This window comes from Myodes glareolus, chromosome 7, assembly GCF_982192425.1.
Source record: "Myodes glareolus chromosome 7, mMyoGla1.1, whole genome shotgun sequence".
Lineage (NCBI taxonomy): Eukaryota > Metazoa > Chordata > Mammalia > Rodentia > Cricetidae > Myodes > Myodes glareolus.
Genome location: NC_142032.1, coordinates 38664571 through 38680788, shown reverse-complemented (window position 1 = coordinate 38680788; position 16218 = coordinate 38664571). Strand labels below are relative to the sequence as shown.

At 44.5% G+C, this 16218-nt stretch overlaps 1 protein-coding gene across 1 annotated transcript in view; it reads right to left on the bottom strand.

Moving 5' to 3' along the window:
- Positions 1-16218, bottom strand: part of Mamdc2 (MAM domain containing 2) — a 146641-nt gene that overhangs the window by 53080 nt on the left and 77343 nt on the right. The window contains exons 6-7 of the mRNA XM_087908031.1: positions 6074-6330; positions 293-386 (exon numbers count right to left, since the gene is read on the bottom strand). Coding sequence (XP_087764157.1) covers positions 293-386; positions 6074-6330 — 351 coding nt within the window. The remainder of the gene's footprint in view (positions 1-292; positions 387-6073; positions 6331-16218) is intronic.

Sequence of the window (16218 nt, the reverse complement as noted above, 5' to 3'; positions counted from 1 at the left end):
TAAAGAGATAAATTAATTTGGGTAAATTAATATTTAACCTTTTCTTTCCTAATAGAGAGAGAAAAGACAAAAATGCCTCAGGAAAACTTGTGTGTATTATCAAAGAAACTAAACCCACCATATGAGGGATGAAAGAGGGTAATGCCCCAGAAAAAAAGATTATTCAACTGCTGACCTTTTAAAGATAAAGTAGGAAAATAGGGGAAGAAATTAAAAACTCAAAACAAGTGCCAACTCTGGACATCTGGTGAGGCAGGCACATCCCAAATGAGGAAGAAGAAGCAGGACTTACCTGTCTGATTTTGGCAATGAACGGGAGAGAAAGAAATATCATCCAGAGCAACGTAGCCTCCTTTGGGACCATTGAAGGCAACTTCAAAAATAACCTGGGAAGGAAAATGACAGGTTTGCATATATTTACATACGTTCTTGCTCTTACCTGACTGAAAACGACACATCAACCAAACCAGTTGAGGCCAAGTTACAAGGACTCTTGTAGTCACTTTCCAATATGTACCCGGTTATCAACCTACTTGACCCACAGCCTCTTTCAGGGAGAATGAAATTGCTGCTGCGTTTTGAGGAGATTCGCTTGCTGAAATGTTATATCTATTGAGGACTCATCCTCAATGTGGCGGTATCAGGAAGTGGGTCATTTGAGAGGTGATTAGCTCATGAAGGCAGAGCCTCTGTTCTTGAACTTAGTGATGAGTCCCAAGGAGCTTTCTTCCATGTGGAGACACAGTGGAAGATGCCATCTATGCACTGGAAAAAGTACCCTTGCCACATAAATTTGTGAGCACGTTCAGCTTGGGTTTCTCAGTTTCTAGAGAGAGTTTCTTTGAGAGATAAATTTCTGATATGTTATGGAATATTAGTTGAAGATATGTTACATTTGTTTAGGCTGTGGAGCATTTGTTTAATGATGCAAAGATGTGTTGCGTTCTTTTATGTTGCATTTGTTTAACTCTGTGAAGCTGTGTTACTTTGTCTGTCTAAACACCTAATTGGTCTAATAAGGAGCTGAATGGCCAATAACTAGGCAGGAGAAGGATAGGCAGGGCTGGCAAGCAGAGAAAATAAATAGGAGAAATCTGAGAAGAGAAGATGGGGTCGGAAGAAAGAAGAGAAGGAGGGGGCACTCCAGGGGCAGCCACCCAGGTACACAGTAAGCCACAGAGTAAGAAGTAAAGAAAGATAAATAGAAAGGCAAAAGCCCAGAGGCAAAAATTAGAAGGGATAGTTTAAGTTAAGAAAAACTGGCTAGAAAGAAGCCAAGCTTAGGCCAGGCCTTTCAAATAATAAGATTCCATGTATTTATTTGGGAGCTGGGTGGTGGACCCCCACCCCAAAGCAAGCAAAGAGCCAAAAGAGTAAAAAACAAAAAACAAAACAAAACAAAACAAAAACCAACTACAGTGATGTTTATAAGTCATTGAGGCTATGGCATTTGGTTGTGGCTTCCATAATGGACCAAGACATCTGGCATTTGTCTTCACCAGTAGCTGCACGCCCCACTCCTCAACTATCATCTGGCATGCCCAAGATATTTCTGACAGAATTCCAGAATTCATGAGCACCATGGGCTTCATCTGTAAGAAGAAGTCAGTGAGGAAAGTAGATTAGGGTCTTCTGTTACCTACGGGAAATTAACTTGCTGTGCCCTTGCCCCGTATGGTGCTCCAAATGAAAGCCCGGGCAAAGACACAGTGGTCAGAGCACTGTACCGAGGCCTTTCCAGCCATGTTCCAATGGATTCACAATGACCATAGGTCAATGAAATCAGTCCCTTCACTTTTAGCTCCTTATCTCCCACCTACTGACTGAACTTTCTGCGTGTGGCCATAAGACATCAGGTATGATCAGCACAGCCCCAAGTCACGGTAGGAAAACAGTCCAGGTGTGCAGTCTCTGCTGTGTGAGTTGATGATTAAGTCACATTGTGGCTCCTGGCTTGAAGCTTAAATGCACGCCAGGGAGGGCCAGGAAGGTGTAAAGACATGAGGTTGGCCTGCTGTGATGCAGACTCTCAAGAGTGGAGAAGGCAACTCTATCTAAAGGAGGCAGCTGCTAAGTCGCTCCTAATCCCTAGGATTTCAGTGTGTTACCCTATTGGAGACTGAGGTTTGTTTTTGTTTTGTTTTGTTTTCTTAACAAATGTAATTAAGATGAGGTCAACTGCAGAAGGATAGGTCTCTTTTCCAAATGATTGCTGTCCTTACAGTCTTTATAAAAGGGAAAATTGTGATGTGTTCATGTCCCCTGCCCCCACCCCATCCTCACTCCCACCCTGTCCCCACCACACACTGACACTGGGTGGCAGATGGAGGAGGGAAGAGATTGCTCATCCTGAGCAGAGAGATTAAGAAGCTCTTTCTGACAAAGGTCTGCCAATACCAGCTCATATGCCGGCGTTCTCTGTTCAGAAAAGTCCCCTATGTTTATTTTCCTCTTGAAATGCACTTAAGATGCATGTGGTGGCATTGAGTTCACGGATTTCTCTAGTGCTGATTCTTTTTCTTGGCAATTAGTAAGAGCAAGCAACACAAACGACAGACCTAGAGTAGTGGAACAAGATCGCACACATGTGGATCTAAAGATTCATGTGAAGGGTTAGCAGTGCCCAGCATTCTGACTTTTCAAGTGCCGATTTAAAAAAATAAAAATCCAGTAATACTTCACTCATGTAAATGTTGCCTGGAGAGTTTATGTTGAACAAAAAAAAGTTGGTAAAGAAAACACTATCAGTGTGTGTGTGCGCGCGCGCGTGTGCACACATACACACATGCGCACGCACGTGCATACACACATGCCTGCCTGACTGTGCATTAATGTGTGACTCATTTGACTTTAATAGAGGAAAATGTTCTGGGGCAGCATTTCTTTTCCTTCTGTAACCCAAACTCACAGAAAAATTTCCACTGGGCTGGAAGAGCAAAAATCAAAGCCTGATCAGCCTTGGTGACAGGAAATCGCACACATTCTCCAAAGGCACTGTGCTCTCTCTGGTGCTGTTCGGAGGGAGGGATCTGAGAGGGATAGGAAGGAGACAGTAGAGCAAGGCAAGGCACACCAGCAGCAGACAGAGCACATTGGCAAGGGAGAGCCAGCTCAGCCTTCTCCAGTTCCACAGCAGGCTAGCAGATGGCGCCACTGAAAAGCAGCCAGGGAAGCAGGCCACTTCTGTTCTTTAAAAGGAACTGGAGAAGATGCCTCAGAAAGTACAAGGGGAAAAGCTGGGGGGTATTAATAACTTTGGCAACAAACATGCTACTTATAGCTAGCTGCAAATGCTCAGCCATGATGCTGCACCCCCAGATCCTGCACCCCCAGATTCTTGTGGCCTGGTGGAGGCCTAAGACAGACCAAAGTACTTCCTCTTCGGTTGTTCATTAGTCTAGGAAGTCTCCTAAGCTCGCTGGCATCAACCAGCTGTGTGGCCTAGAAAAGAAGACGTCAGACCTCTTGGACAGTTCAGTTTTCTTCTTTGTCCTCTGACTATGAGTGTGATTGTATGTGTGTACTTTAGAGGGCAGGAAACACTACCAGTACTTGGAAGTTCTGAAAGACACACATCAGATATGTGCTTAAAGAAAGATCTGTAGCAATAAGCACTACAAGGTCAGCTGTCTTTGTTGTTGGGAAGTTGTTTAACTTATTTTTGTTTCTTTGAATTTTCTAATTCTTTTGATTTAGATATTTATCATGTATAGAATTGTAAAAAGTAGCAACATACGAACAAGATTTGTTTCAAATTAAGGCTCTAATGATAAGTTTACTTCTGATTTTTTTAAGATTGTTTTTGTTGCAAAGACGAAAGTAAATATTTTTTCTCTAGAAACATGGTTCCCTTAATTAAGGGAAACCTTTAAAACTGATCCTAATGAAACAGATGAGGGAGACCCATCTCCCCTTGGACCACTGCGCAGGTGGTGAGCACCATTAAAACATTGCTAAAGAATCATTGCTAGTTTTCAGAAACATTCTTCAGGTTTATAGCGTAAGTATGCATTCTGATGTGCATTTTCTTGTAGTTCAACAGAGGCTGGACGTGGGAATCCAACTCTCCAATTAGCAGCTGTGGAACTTTTCTCTGGCTCATTGGATTCTTTGAATCAAAGGACTATCAGTTGATACTCTTGTGCCAGCACCAGCAGGCGTGACCGCCTGGAGAAAACTGCGCAGTGATCACAGAAGATTGCCCTGGCTTTTGAAGGCACAGCTTCCTCCAGGGCTGTTGGACAGTTTGTACCAGACCTTTTGCTATCACAAGTCTCAGTGAACTCTAGATGACCTTACAACCCCTTCTACCTAGGTTCACGTCTCTTGGTGGCCCTACAGAGGGGCTTCTGTGACTGATGCTAAAGAGGCAAGACTGTGATTGATTTGAATAGAAGTCTCGATGGCTGTGGTTGGTGCCAGGAGACAAGGCAATTGGTTCCCTAGCTGTAAGCAAGCTGCTCAGGCTCGCTTAGGGAATGGGTCTGGAGACTTTATGCTGTGAGATCTCCCTTGCTGTTCCAGACCCCGTAAAAAGCTTCTCTCCAGTCATCTTTTTCTTTTACTGAGAAACGTGAAGAAAGAAGCAGCAGACGGCAGAGCGGTGGCGGCGGCAGGTGTAGCCGTGACTGCTGAGCACCATGGAGGCAGGGCTGTAATGTGCTAAGGCAGCTGGCTGGCGACAGCTGGAGAAGGGGCACCTAAGCAGCTCCGAGTGGCCGGCAGCAAGGAAAGGGCTGTAAAAATAGAGAGAGGGCAAGAGAAGGTCGAAGGCAGAGACTGAAGAGGGGGATAAAAAGCCACAGGGGGCCCACAGCAGAGGATGTGCAGGATTTGGTCACTGAAAGAGTCAAGTCTTAGAGGCCACGGGACCTCAGATGTTGGGTCTCAGCTACAGCCTTGGCTGGTATGAAAGACTGAGGAACGTGACTTTCTAGGCAGACAGGCAAGGGTAGCATTTGTAGGGCCCATGGTCTGGATTCTAGAGGGACGCACAAGAATTGTAACGTGATAGGGCGCTTCCTGCTGCCTTTGTTGCTGCTCCGGCTGCCTTCTGTGAGTATCGCTGCTGCACGAAGGGAGACAAACTAGCGCTGGCCAAACCCAGCACCCGAAGACTCTCTTTTCATCTACCCAGATTGCTATCAGGGTAAAGGCAAAGGACCTCAGATGACGGGGAACTCTGGGGTGGAGGTTCAGGAAGGAGTCATACTCAGGCCCTGACCTCTCGCTTAGAACTGTCAATGCTTATAGCACCAGATCAGAGGGAACGTGCATCAGGGAATTCAACTGGTAGACTGCCTTCCACGCTTGTCCTTAGGAAACTACTCCTGATGGAAAATGAAGACAATGAGAGAGAAAGAAAGGGGTTACGGGGGAGAGAAGCAAAGAGATTATGAAGGGACAAGAGAGGGAAGGAAACAATTGAAGGGCTGGAGAGATGCTTCCTTCAGGAGCTGAGTGCTTGCTGCCCACTCAGGAGGTCAGGAGTTCGAATCCCAACACCCACATAATAAGCCAGGCGCTCCAACAAAAGTGCCAGCAGCCCCAGTTCCAAGGGATCAGCGACCCTCGTCTGGCTTCCAGTGCTCCTAACTGCTGAGCTCGCCCCTCCTAAACGACTACAATAGAGGCAGGTGTATCAGGAGTGGGAGGGAGAGGGCGATGTGGTCTTCGGGTACAAAATTACAATTAGATTAAAAGGGTATAGTTTGGTCCTTATTGGACAGTAGGTCAACTATAGTTAATAATGACACCTTGTACCTTTCAAAATACCTAGAAGAGAGATTTTCAATGTTGCCACTACTAACAAATAATAAATGTTTGAGGTGGTAGATATGCTAGCTATCAGGACTTGATTGCCACCCTTTTGAGTCATATAGAATCAAAACATCACTCTTCACTACATAAATTGGTTTAATTTGTTTTTTTGATGAATTAAAAATAAAAAAATAAAGTCAATGTATTCCTGTCTTCAAAAGCATGATTGAGGTAAGTAAGGAAGTACGGTGGCGTGACCTCCATGCCTGTGTGTGTAGCATCTCAGTGTGCCAGCAGGCCAGGGCTCACCTACCTCCATGGGGTAAGGAGCACTGAACTCCACCTCTGCAAGGTTCCAGGTGGCACTGCCTGAACTGTCCACTCTCCAGATCTCCTCATACAGGCCAGCCATATCCCGGGTGTAAAGAGTGAAGACATTGTCGTTGCCTTGCTGAAGCTGGTAATAGAATGAGAGGCAGCCAGACATGGGGGCTGTGGTCATCGGAGAGATGAGCTGGGCCACCTCCTGGAAGTGCTTGACGTAAACGGAGTCCACGTACATATAGTGGCCTGGAAATCAGACAAACAGAACACGGGGGAAGACAGGCTGGTAAGCTGCAGATGAAGCTGTGTCGTTTCGGGACTCACCTCAATATAATCCATTGGAAGGGGTGAGGAGGAAGGTGGTTGTGGGTACATAAATGTCACAGCTGCGAGATGGACGCAAGAGTTTATTGCACACTGCGAATGCCAGAGGAGAAGCAGTATAAATTTTCCCTTTACTTTTGACTGAGGTAAATTATCCACACAGGAAAGATGTGTCATGTTTGGAGTGTTTGATTTTTCACAGATGACTGCACCACTATATCAAGTGTGATCCCTTTCCAAGCCTTCTTTGAGGACATTAAGACGGTACTGTCCTTTATGTAAAGAGCATGGAGAGACCTTATACCACGACTTATATCCAATGCATACTGTGTGACTGAGTGATACTAAGGGAGCTTATAGGCAGGGCTAGGGTTTGGGAGTCCGAACCTGTGATGCTGTTGTTGCTATACCCTGGTAACAACAGCACCCGGCAGACCCAGAGCCACTAAGCTCCACTAAGGGCAGAAGCTGAAACAATATGGAGACTGGGAAGAGCTTTGATTCGCTCTTGAAGAGAGCTGACTTGGAATCCCACTTCCTTAGTGAGGTGCTGGGACTTAAGCAGATCTCTGAATTTGTCTGAGCCTCAGTTTCCTGGGCTCTAGAATGAGAACCCTGACATCCTTTGCTATTTGGACGAGATTAGATCCAGGAACCCCTGGGTATATTAAATTCTGTGAATACTCAAGTCCTTCATATAAAATGGACTACTGTTTGTATGTAACCTATGTACATCTTATATGCTTTAGAAAGTTTTATTATTTTCGGTTTATGAGCCTAGCTTTTAACGGTTGGGTTGCCTTCCCCAGGCTTAATACGTGGAGAGGTGCTTAGTCTTACTGCAACTTGATATGCTATACTTTATTGATACTCATAGGAGACCCGCCCTTTCCTAAACAGAAATAGAGGAGGAGTGGACTGGAGGTGGAGTGGGACAGATAACTGTGCTTTCCTCATAGGACTGCTGACTATGAAAGGAGATCATGTATGTAGAGTGCTTATTGTGTGCCTAACATAGTTGCTCACTGTAATTATAAGGAAATAACAATACAATTTATGAACCTAGAGCTATGCCTGTCCTATGGTATGCTTTCTATAAGGGGGAGTTTTGGCACTAGTAGCAATTTTCTATACATTTATTTAGGTTGTGATAGAGAAGAGCTATGCAGTGTGGCTTGGACAGAATGTTTTTTTCTATTTATAAGCTCAGAACAGGTATACTGTAATTTATTCATTTGTTTTTAGGCTATAGTGCATGGTTAACCTTAATTTATTTGTTTGCTTTTAGGATATAGTGCTTGGTTAATAAGAATTTCTCTTCTCTTGGTTAGAAAGCCGTAAGAATAGTAGGAACAATAAGCAATTCCCACATCAAGCATTCGCTTTGTGTCTTCCTCCTGAGAGGAAGCCCTCTCTTCCCGGCAGTACTCCCTTGTGAAGTACTGTTTTGCTCTTATGACATAAAACAAGAGGCTCTGTTTTTTTTTTATACTCCCATGAATTCTTAGTAAATGGAGTCACGTTAGAATGGAGTCATTTATGGTCACATGCTTCTCTATTATTAGGTTGTTCTTGTTGAGACAGGCAGGACCCTAGGATTGTATTAGAGGGAGGGGCATTTGACTATAAAATAAGAAGTTGTCTTCCTTACATATCAGAAGTTCTTTGTTTCCAACTTGCAGGTATGTTGATTTGGTGTACACAATATTTTAAAAATTACAGTAAGGAGTATTTAATCAAAAACAGTCAAAAACTGACATGGGGGAGGATCTTGCTGTGGGAAGTCTCATCCCTGCACATTGGTCTGAGCCGTAGAGGAAAGATAGCTGAACAAGCTAGCAAGCAGCATTCCTCCACCGGTCTCTGCTTCAGTTCCCAGCTTGAGCCCCTGCCCTGAAGTAGGAGGAGATTGATATTTGTTTCCCAGTTGCCCAGCCTGAATAAACACATAGAAATTATATTAATTGCAACACTGTTTGGCCTATTAGCTCAGGCTTCTTATTAACTAGTTCTTATATCTTAAAACATCCCATTTCTGTTATAATGTGTATCACCATGAGGCTCTGGCTTACCAGGTAAGATTCTGGTGACCATCTCCTTCGGCAACTACACGGTGTCTCCTTGTCTCCACCTACTCTCTCTCTCTGTCTCTCTTTGGAGTTCCCACCTGGCTTTACTCTGCTAAGCCATTGAACAGAAAAGCTTTATTCAGTAACCAATAAAAGCAACACTTATACGAAAGGACGTTCCACAGCACCTTAAATTCCCTCAGTGATAGACAGTGACCTTGGAGCTGTAAGATGAAATAAACCCTTTTTCCCCCAAGCAACTTTGGTCATGGTGTTTATCATAACAAGAAAGGCAATCTAGAATAAAAGCATGCCGTTGATGGCCCCATGTTGGTGGGAGCAGGTGGTTAGGACGTCTTACTTTCTAACATACTAATAAAAGAGTAAACAGAAAGTGGACCACAGGCAGGAGCATGTTATAAACCTGCAGGGCATCACATCCCAAAGGATTTATAACCTTGGCGTGGAATTTCTCTATGTATTCTGTGAATATGTTTTATTACCATTGGTTAATAAAGAAGCTCTTTTGACCTATGGCTTGTCCGTCTCAGTTGCCCTATCTGTGGATTTATGACAGTGTTCCTACCCAATGTACAATGCTTCCTGGATGCCAGAGCAACCAGGGACACTACAGCCGGCCTATTCTGCTGGAGGCCTGGTCTCTCCTCTGTCTCTGGATCTGCATCTTATAATGAAGGTCTTTTTCACTCAGGGAGACATTATCATATTTGTTGCCACTAGGTACTCTTGCATCTTGTACAGTATGAAAATTCCTAGTATATGACTGCGTTGGTAGAAAGATGGAGTCATCTAGGCTAGACTTGTTATCTTTGTTTTGTTATTCATTTCACCTTTAAGACAAGCAAAGTTAAAGCATGCACATAGAACCTTAAAACTGCGCTGGCTCCTAGATGCATGCACCCGCTGTACGAATGAGCTACACAGACTGTTTCTGCCTTGGTTCTTCATAAGCATATGCCCCAGTTCTAGCTTGGTGTCTGTTTCTAATGGAGCTCAAACTGCCACAGGAAGAGGGAAGCCATTCTGCCCAAGGTGAGATGATCTATCTCCAAAGAGTCTAGAGAGTCCCTAACAGATCACTGGAAACAACCACCTGTTCCATTCCGGGATTGTGTTATTATTGCGCTGAGCTGGGAAAACTGCTTAGCCACAGTCCCATTACAAACACATCTTTTCAGCCGATAGCCACCAGATGGTCAAGGACAGTTGCTCACCTGCTGTGGGGACACTGTTTTCACCCCTGCGTTAGTGGCTGAAATGCCTCCTCAACAGCTCATGCTTACGGTGCTGAGCCAAGCAAACCACAGTCACAGTTCTGGTCCAAAGAGCACCCGGATAACTGAATGTGACTTGCTCAAAATGACTCGGAGAGGTTACTAAGAATGCTAGCAGGATTGATGACACCACGTCTCACATAGAACCGCTACCCTAGACCACCGTCAGCTGCCCTTCTTTTCACCTCTCGCGATCCTTTGTTGACACAGGTGGGTACTACTTACAGACAACCTGAGTAACACGATGTTTCTGATGGGGATGGGAGTAGGAAGAAGAAGACAGCTACCACAAGTTTATCATCTGATTTAAAGGGGCCAGGATGAATCAGAAACCACTCTTCAGATGTCTGATCCAGGCTGATGGAATGTCGAAGCCCTGGCTGAGGGCATCTCTGGAGACATATGCTCTGTGGAGGAACAGCTGGGGATTGGTGGAAGATAGGGGGTGGTCATTGTGCTTCTGTCCACAGGAAGGAAGAAGGTAGCTTGGCATTCTAAGAAACTGTGTCTAGCACCTGGCCTTACCGGAGTTTTCCTACCCAGCTCAGATCAATCCTATGTGGCTCAGGGTTGTGGAGTTTCTAGTCCCTTGGGGAAAGGTGATTTTTGTCATATCATTAGGATCTGGGTACGAGGGAACTTAGATATGAGACGACTACAGGTGTATTCTAAGTTAATAGGATTTTATAATCAGCCAAATCATTGCAGAGCCTTCAGGCGCAAAGTTAAAACTTTAAGCCAGACATGGTACATATCTGAACTCCATGGAGTCCCAGACAGGAAGATCACACATTTGAGACTAGCCTAGCTATATAGCATACCATGAGAAATGCTTTCTCAAAACAAACCAACAAAGCAGAAAAAACAATTTAACTAAAAATTAAAGTGGAAGTAGAAACAAGGGGTTCCCCACAAGACTAAGAATCAGGATGTTCGTTGGTACTCCTCCGCAGGTTGTACTGCTTTGCCACACTCAGGAAGTCAGTCTATTACTACCCAATGCTTAGTTATACTTTAAAACCTTACGCAGGGTAAAACACTGTCAAATTCACTAGAAAGGTAGCAATCTGTGGCAATGCCAACTGAGTAACGTAGCGTAGACCTCCTGAGTAACATCTGAATGTAGTCTACACGGTTGCTTCTGAAGAGAGCCTCCCTTCTTCCTTACAGTAGCTCTCTGTGTGAGTGAAACTTTCCAGGTAACCTTGGCAGCTCCTTACTGCTGTCCATTTACCTGTAGGAAAAGAATTCAGAGGACAACTCCCAAGCATGTATCTTCAAACAACCTGGCTACCCAAAATTTCTCTAAAGATTGCCCACAGCTTAACCGTGATGCCAATGGCAGCCTGGAACTCAGCTAGGAGCCGTCTCCCTTTGGCCACATTTTTTTTTTTTTGGTTCTAGTTGCTTTTTCTGTTTCTATCGTGCTAACTACCCAGGCAAGCTGCCTTCTGGTACAACTTGGCCTGAGGAAATATGTTCCAGATGGAAACACACGAAGGGCTGCTGCCATGATGACTAGACAACACTTGAAGACAGCAAGTCACCCCCGCCTGCTTTCCTCCATTGCATTCTGGTAGCTGTAGTTAGGAACCCTTAGTTCAAGGGTTGGAGCAGGTCTTTAATAGAGCCAGACTCCCATCTTTTCATACAGCATTTAAAGATGAAAGAAATGTACATGAATGTCAATAGAACTTGGATGTGAAGCCTTGGTGCCCAGTGCAGTGTTCTAAAGTGGAGCTTTGGGGAGCTAGTAGATCTTGAGGGCTCTGCCCTAATCAGTGGATTAATTGATTAATGGATTCATAATCTGACAGCCTTAGAGGGAGATTAAAACTAGGAGGTGGGGCCAAGCTGGAACCAAAAGGTCACTAGATGTGTGCCTGTCTTTGGTCCCTTTTGCTCTCTACACTTCCGGACACAAAGAGGGTAGCCTCTGTCCATGTTCAAACCACTGTGGTGCTTTGCTTTGTCTCAGGCCCAAAGCAATAGGACCAACGGACCTGAAGACTAAAACCTCTGAAATCCTGAGCTGAAATAAATCTTTCCCACTTTTAGGCTGTTTCCCCCAAGGTATGTTCTTACAGTTACAGATGTCGCTGTTTGACAGACGGCTTCTATTGTCTGACAGACTTCTACTCTGCTTAGATTGCAAGGCCAAGAACATGGGCAATAAGTGTATTTCTCTATTACCTTGTCCTCCCTCCCTCCTTCCCTTTTTTCCTCCCTTTCTCCTTTCTTCTTTTCTTCAAGCAAGGTCTTGCTATGTAGGTCATGCTGACCTTGACTTCTTAGTCTTTCTGTCTCTTCCTTCCAACTGTGGGGTTACAGATGTGTGTCACCACACAGAGCTAAGACTCTGTATTTTAAAGAGTGCAGAGATGGACTGTTAATATAGCAAGTGGCAATACCTGTCACAACTCTCCCAACTTTGTCCCATATTTCCCTCTAATAAAGATCTTTAAGAAGGCTAGAGACAGAATTTTTTTAAAGGGAACTGTTATTATTATATTTTCTTCTTGCAGTGTTTTCTATCTCTTTTTTTTACATTGATCCAAGGGAGCAGCTAAGGGAGGGAATGAAAGAGGGAAGTGACTGTCTGAGCCACCATCACACAGGTAGACAATTCTGGGTTCTGCAATTGCCTTGGACCTTGACACAAAGGGGACCAGAGTTGTTGCTCTTAACTTTTTAGTGTGTGTGTGTATGTGTGTGTGCGTATGTGTGGTGTATGATTGTATATATGTGGGTACATGTGCATGTGAAAGTACAACATTGATGTTTACGAGTCTTCCTCAATAACCTCCTCCTTGTTCTTTGAAGCAGGGTCTCTCAGCTGAAGTCAGAGTTTGGTGACGTAGCTGGCCTGGTTAATCCTTTAAATCTGCCTTCAGAGTTCTGGAACTAGAGGTGAACCTCCCCACTTACTTTGGTTCCAGGGATCTGAATTCTGGTCCTCATGCTTGGATGACAAGCACTTTACCAAGTGAGCCATCTCCCCAGCCCTGATCAGATCAGAGTTTGAGAGAGAGCTTCATCAGCGAAAAGTTTATCGAATACAGAGAGAAGTGCCTGGCTTCTCTCGGATGTAGGAAAAGACAAGAATCTGATTGTAGAGCTGTGGGGACCATAGCTGTGAGGTCAAATTTTGTTGCTGATGTCTCTCCAGAGTTTTATGGAGCTCTGATTTTTTCCTTAGCCTGAGCAGGCTACAGCACTTCAGAAAAATCCTCTCAAGAGGACTGCCTGTGTGCATAGTTATACCCATTGAGAAGGTCTGGCTGATCCCATTACTCCTAAAAACTGGAAGAGGTTCACATAGTCAACCAGAAATAGCATCATTCCTTTCCTGGAACTGTAGAACACAAATCTCATTGGCCATGGGAGAAGTGGTCTTTGACCATCTGCAGTTTAAGGGCATCGGTCTAAGATTAAACAGCAGCGGGCAGGTAGAGTGTTTTGCCCACTGCCCTTCTTTTATGTTCTGAACCCTCTTATACTTCTTCCCCAATCCCCAAAAGCCAGCCTGGTTCAGGGAGTGGAGGAAAGTCAAAGAAGGGAAAAGTGAATGCACAGAAAGAGACAGAACACAAACTTCTCCCTGCTGCTGCTCTGTGGAAGAGCCTGAGGGACAATCTGCATCCACAAGACATGGGAGTTATGCCCTGGCTGGACTTGATCCTTGGAAGTGAGGCTGTTGCTATGCGAAGATGGTTAGGAAGCCGCAGAGGGAGACCCAGCAGAGCTCGTGTGAAGGCAATGCTGAGGAAGTAAACAAAGCCACATCGCCACTGGGTGCTGATGCCGCGGCCCAAGCTGTGTAAGGCAGACAGAATGCTTAGGTGCTGTCCTGCCACTCGGGGCCCCATCCAAACCGAAGGGAGGAGAATGGCGTGACATATGGAAAGCTGATTCAGCCTTCTCGTGGGCTTTGGAGTAATAAAACAATCCTAATCTTATTTTGAGTTTTGAAACTTTGTCCAGCTCCTTGCAGAGTGGCACTCTGAGCAGCTTAGTTTTAAAAACCTCAAGCCTCAAGAAAATAATGAAATCTCCTCATTATTTTCCCAGCAATTCTCTTCTTTTTGCCAAGGTGCGTAGGAAACAGTGCTGATCCGAGCTGTCAGCAAGTTACCTCATGGATGGTTTTGTTTCACTTCATGAAATATTAACGAAGAAGAAACCCCAGTGAGGTGAATCAGAACTGGGAAGAAAAGAAAACAATATAAAAACCACATCCCCTCCCATATCACAAAGAAACCTCAATTCTTGGTGCAGAATCTGTTTCTACCTTTCAACAGGAAGTTGGGGACGATGTTCATTTGAAAAGTCAGAGCTCCCTCACTGTTTGGGAAGGAACCCCGGTAACAGTGCAAATGCAGATGTTGTATGCACTGTTCCTTCCTACAGCAAAGAATCTGGAGATGTGTCCTTCCACACTGGGGTCTCGGCTGCGTGGGTCTTCACTTCTTAGCAAAAGCAAAGGCTTAAGCTGCTTCCAGTATGTGAACGAACATGAGCTGAGTCCACAGGGAGCAAACTCTGCTGCTGCAGGCAGACATCTGGACCGTTTAATCTTTCTTTGGCCACCCAAATTGATAGAGTGTGGAGAAAATCAATATATCCAATAGAAGGCAAATGGAAGAGAGGCAATCTCTATTTTCTTTAGAGTGTTGGTAGTTTTATTTTTCTGCAAGAGTCGCACTGGGCAAGTCTTTGCATCTTGCAAGCAAACTCTTTAGACAAATATTTTGGAATCTCCAGAAATCATCTTCTTATGCCCTATCCTGAGTAAGGCATGACTTTCTGGGAGTTCATGCATGAAGTGGGGTCCACCTACGAGAGAGTTTATACCCGCTACAGAGGCAGAGTTGGAGGAGTGGAGCCATCCTAATGGATTTTGGGCTTGTTTTAATTTGATTATTTCTTGTTATGCCTTGTTTTCCCTTTTGGAATGGGAATGTTTTCTCTGTGTCATTATATATTAGAAGTATGTAACTTTTTTCAATTTTTATAGCGCCTCATAGATAGACAGTTTTGACAGTGTTGGAACTGTTGAGAGGTATAGGGTTGTTTAAAGTTGGATGGAACACATGTTATAGCATAATGTAGTCTTGAGCCTACACTGATAAAAGATGAAAGATTATGGCTTAAAAATGATGTTTGGGTATCAAGTTGATGAGGAATGGAATTGAAACCGCAGGTGTTAACTGTTAGCTTGACAGATGTTGGAATCATCTTGAAGAAGGGCCTTCGGGTGGGTCTGTGGGGGGGGGGACTTTATCTTATAATTTTAATTACAGTGGGAAGACCCTCCCACTGCAGGTCACATTGACCCATCGTTCTCTGCTTCTTTGCTGTGGATACGCTGAGACTGACCACCTCAAGCTCCTGCCACTGTGACTTCCCCTATGATAATGGATTAATGATGATGACTTAGGGGCCAAATAAACCCCTTGTCTCTCAAGTTACTCTGTCAGAGTATTTCACATCAACAGGAAAGAAGCTAAGACAACATGTCCCCAACTACTGTTCTGGGAAAGAACATTTTTAGACAAGATCTCTTCAAAGTTCGTGACTTTTCACATCACCAAAGCATGCAAGAATGCCTGATATAGATGCACATGTGTGCGTCGCCTATGACATGTATATAACGAGCAGGTGAGTGACTATGTGACTTGAGAGACCAATGAAAAAGTCTCCTCCTACAGGTCAGCTGGTGGTTTGCTGGAAGGGAGGTGTAAGCTTTCTCTAGACTTTTCCCTTTCAGCCATAGTGTCTGATGCTTGATATGAGGGGTACCCAACAATGCTAGCGGGCAGAGCTGCTTGCCTTTGGGAAATAGTCCAAGGAAAGTGGACAGGCTTGGAAAATGGAAAGGAGGAAATGGGACGGGCAGAGGGAACAGAGGACAGAGGCAAGTGCAGTAGCAGAGATGACTTCAGCATCAGCAGAACATAGAGGCCAGGCCTTCAAGGATGACCGTATTGCAGTCCTTTTTACCCTCCCTTCCTTTTTTTTCTGGTGTCAAATACAATGCACTTATATGTATTCAGAAGGCTCCCACACAGCTCTGATCCCAATGAGTGCTGAAAACAGGGATTTTAATGTGTAGCACCAGGCAAAGAGAGAAAAGTAAAATATTCAATGCAAAAGCATCTTGAAGGTCACTGGAAGCAAATTCCTCACCTCACCTGCAAATAGGTTAATGGTGACTCTGGGAAGCTGAGGGGTTACTCAAGGGAACCCAGTGCTCTGAGAACTAAATACAAGCTGGGGGCTCCTGGACTAGCTCATTCTCTGTCCCTCACTGATCCAATATGGCCAACATGGTCTGTGGCCACGAAGGAAGCCTTGTAGATCACACTCTTTTAAGGAGAGTCCGCATTCGGGAAATACAGACATAGGAACAGTTTGACACTTGTCCAGAGGTTGGTTTGACTCCT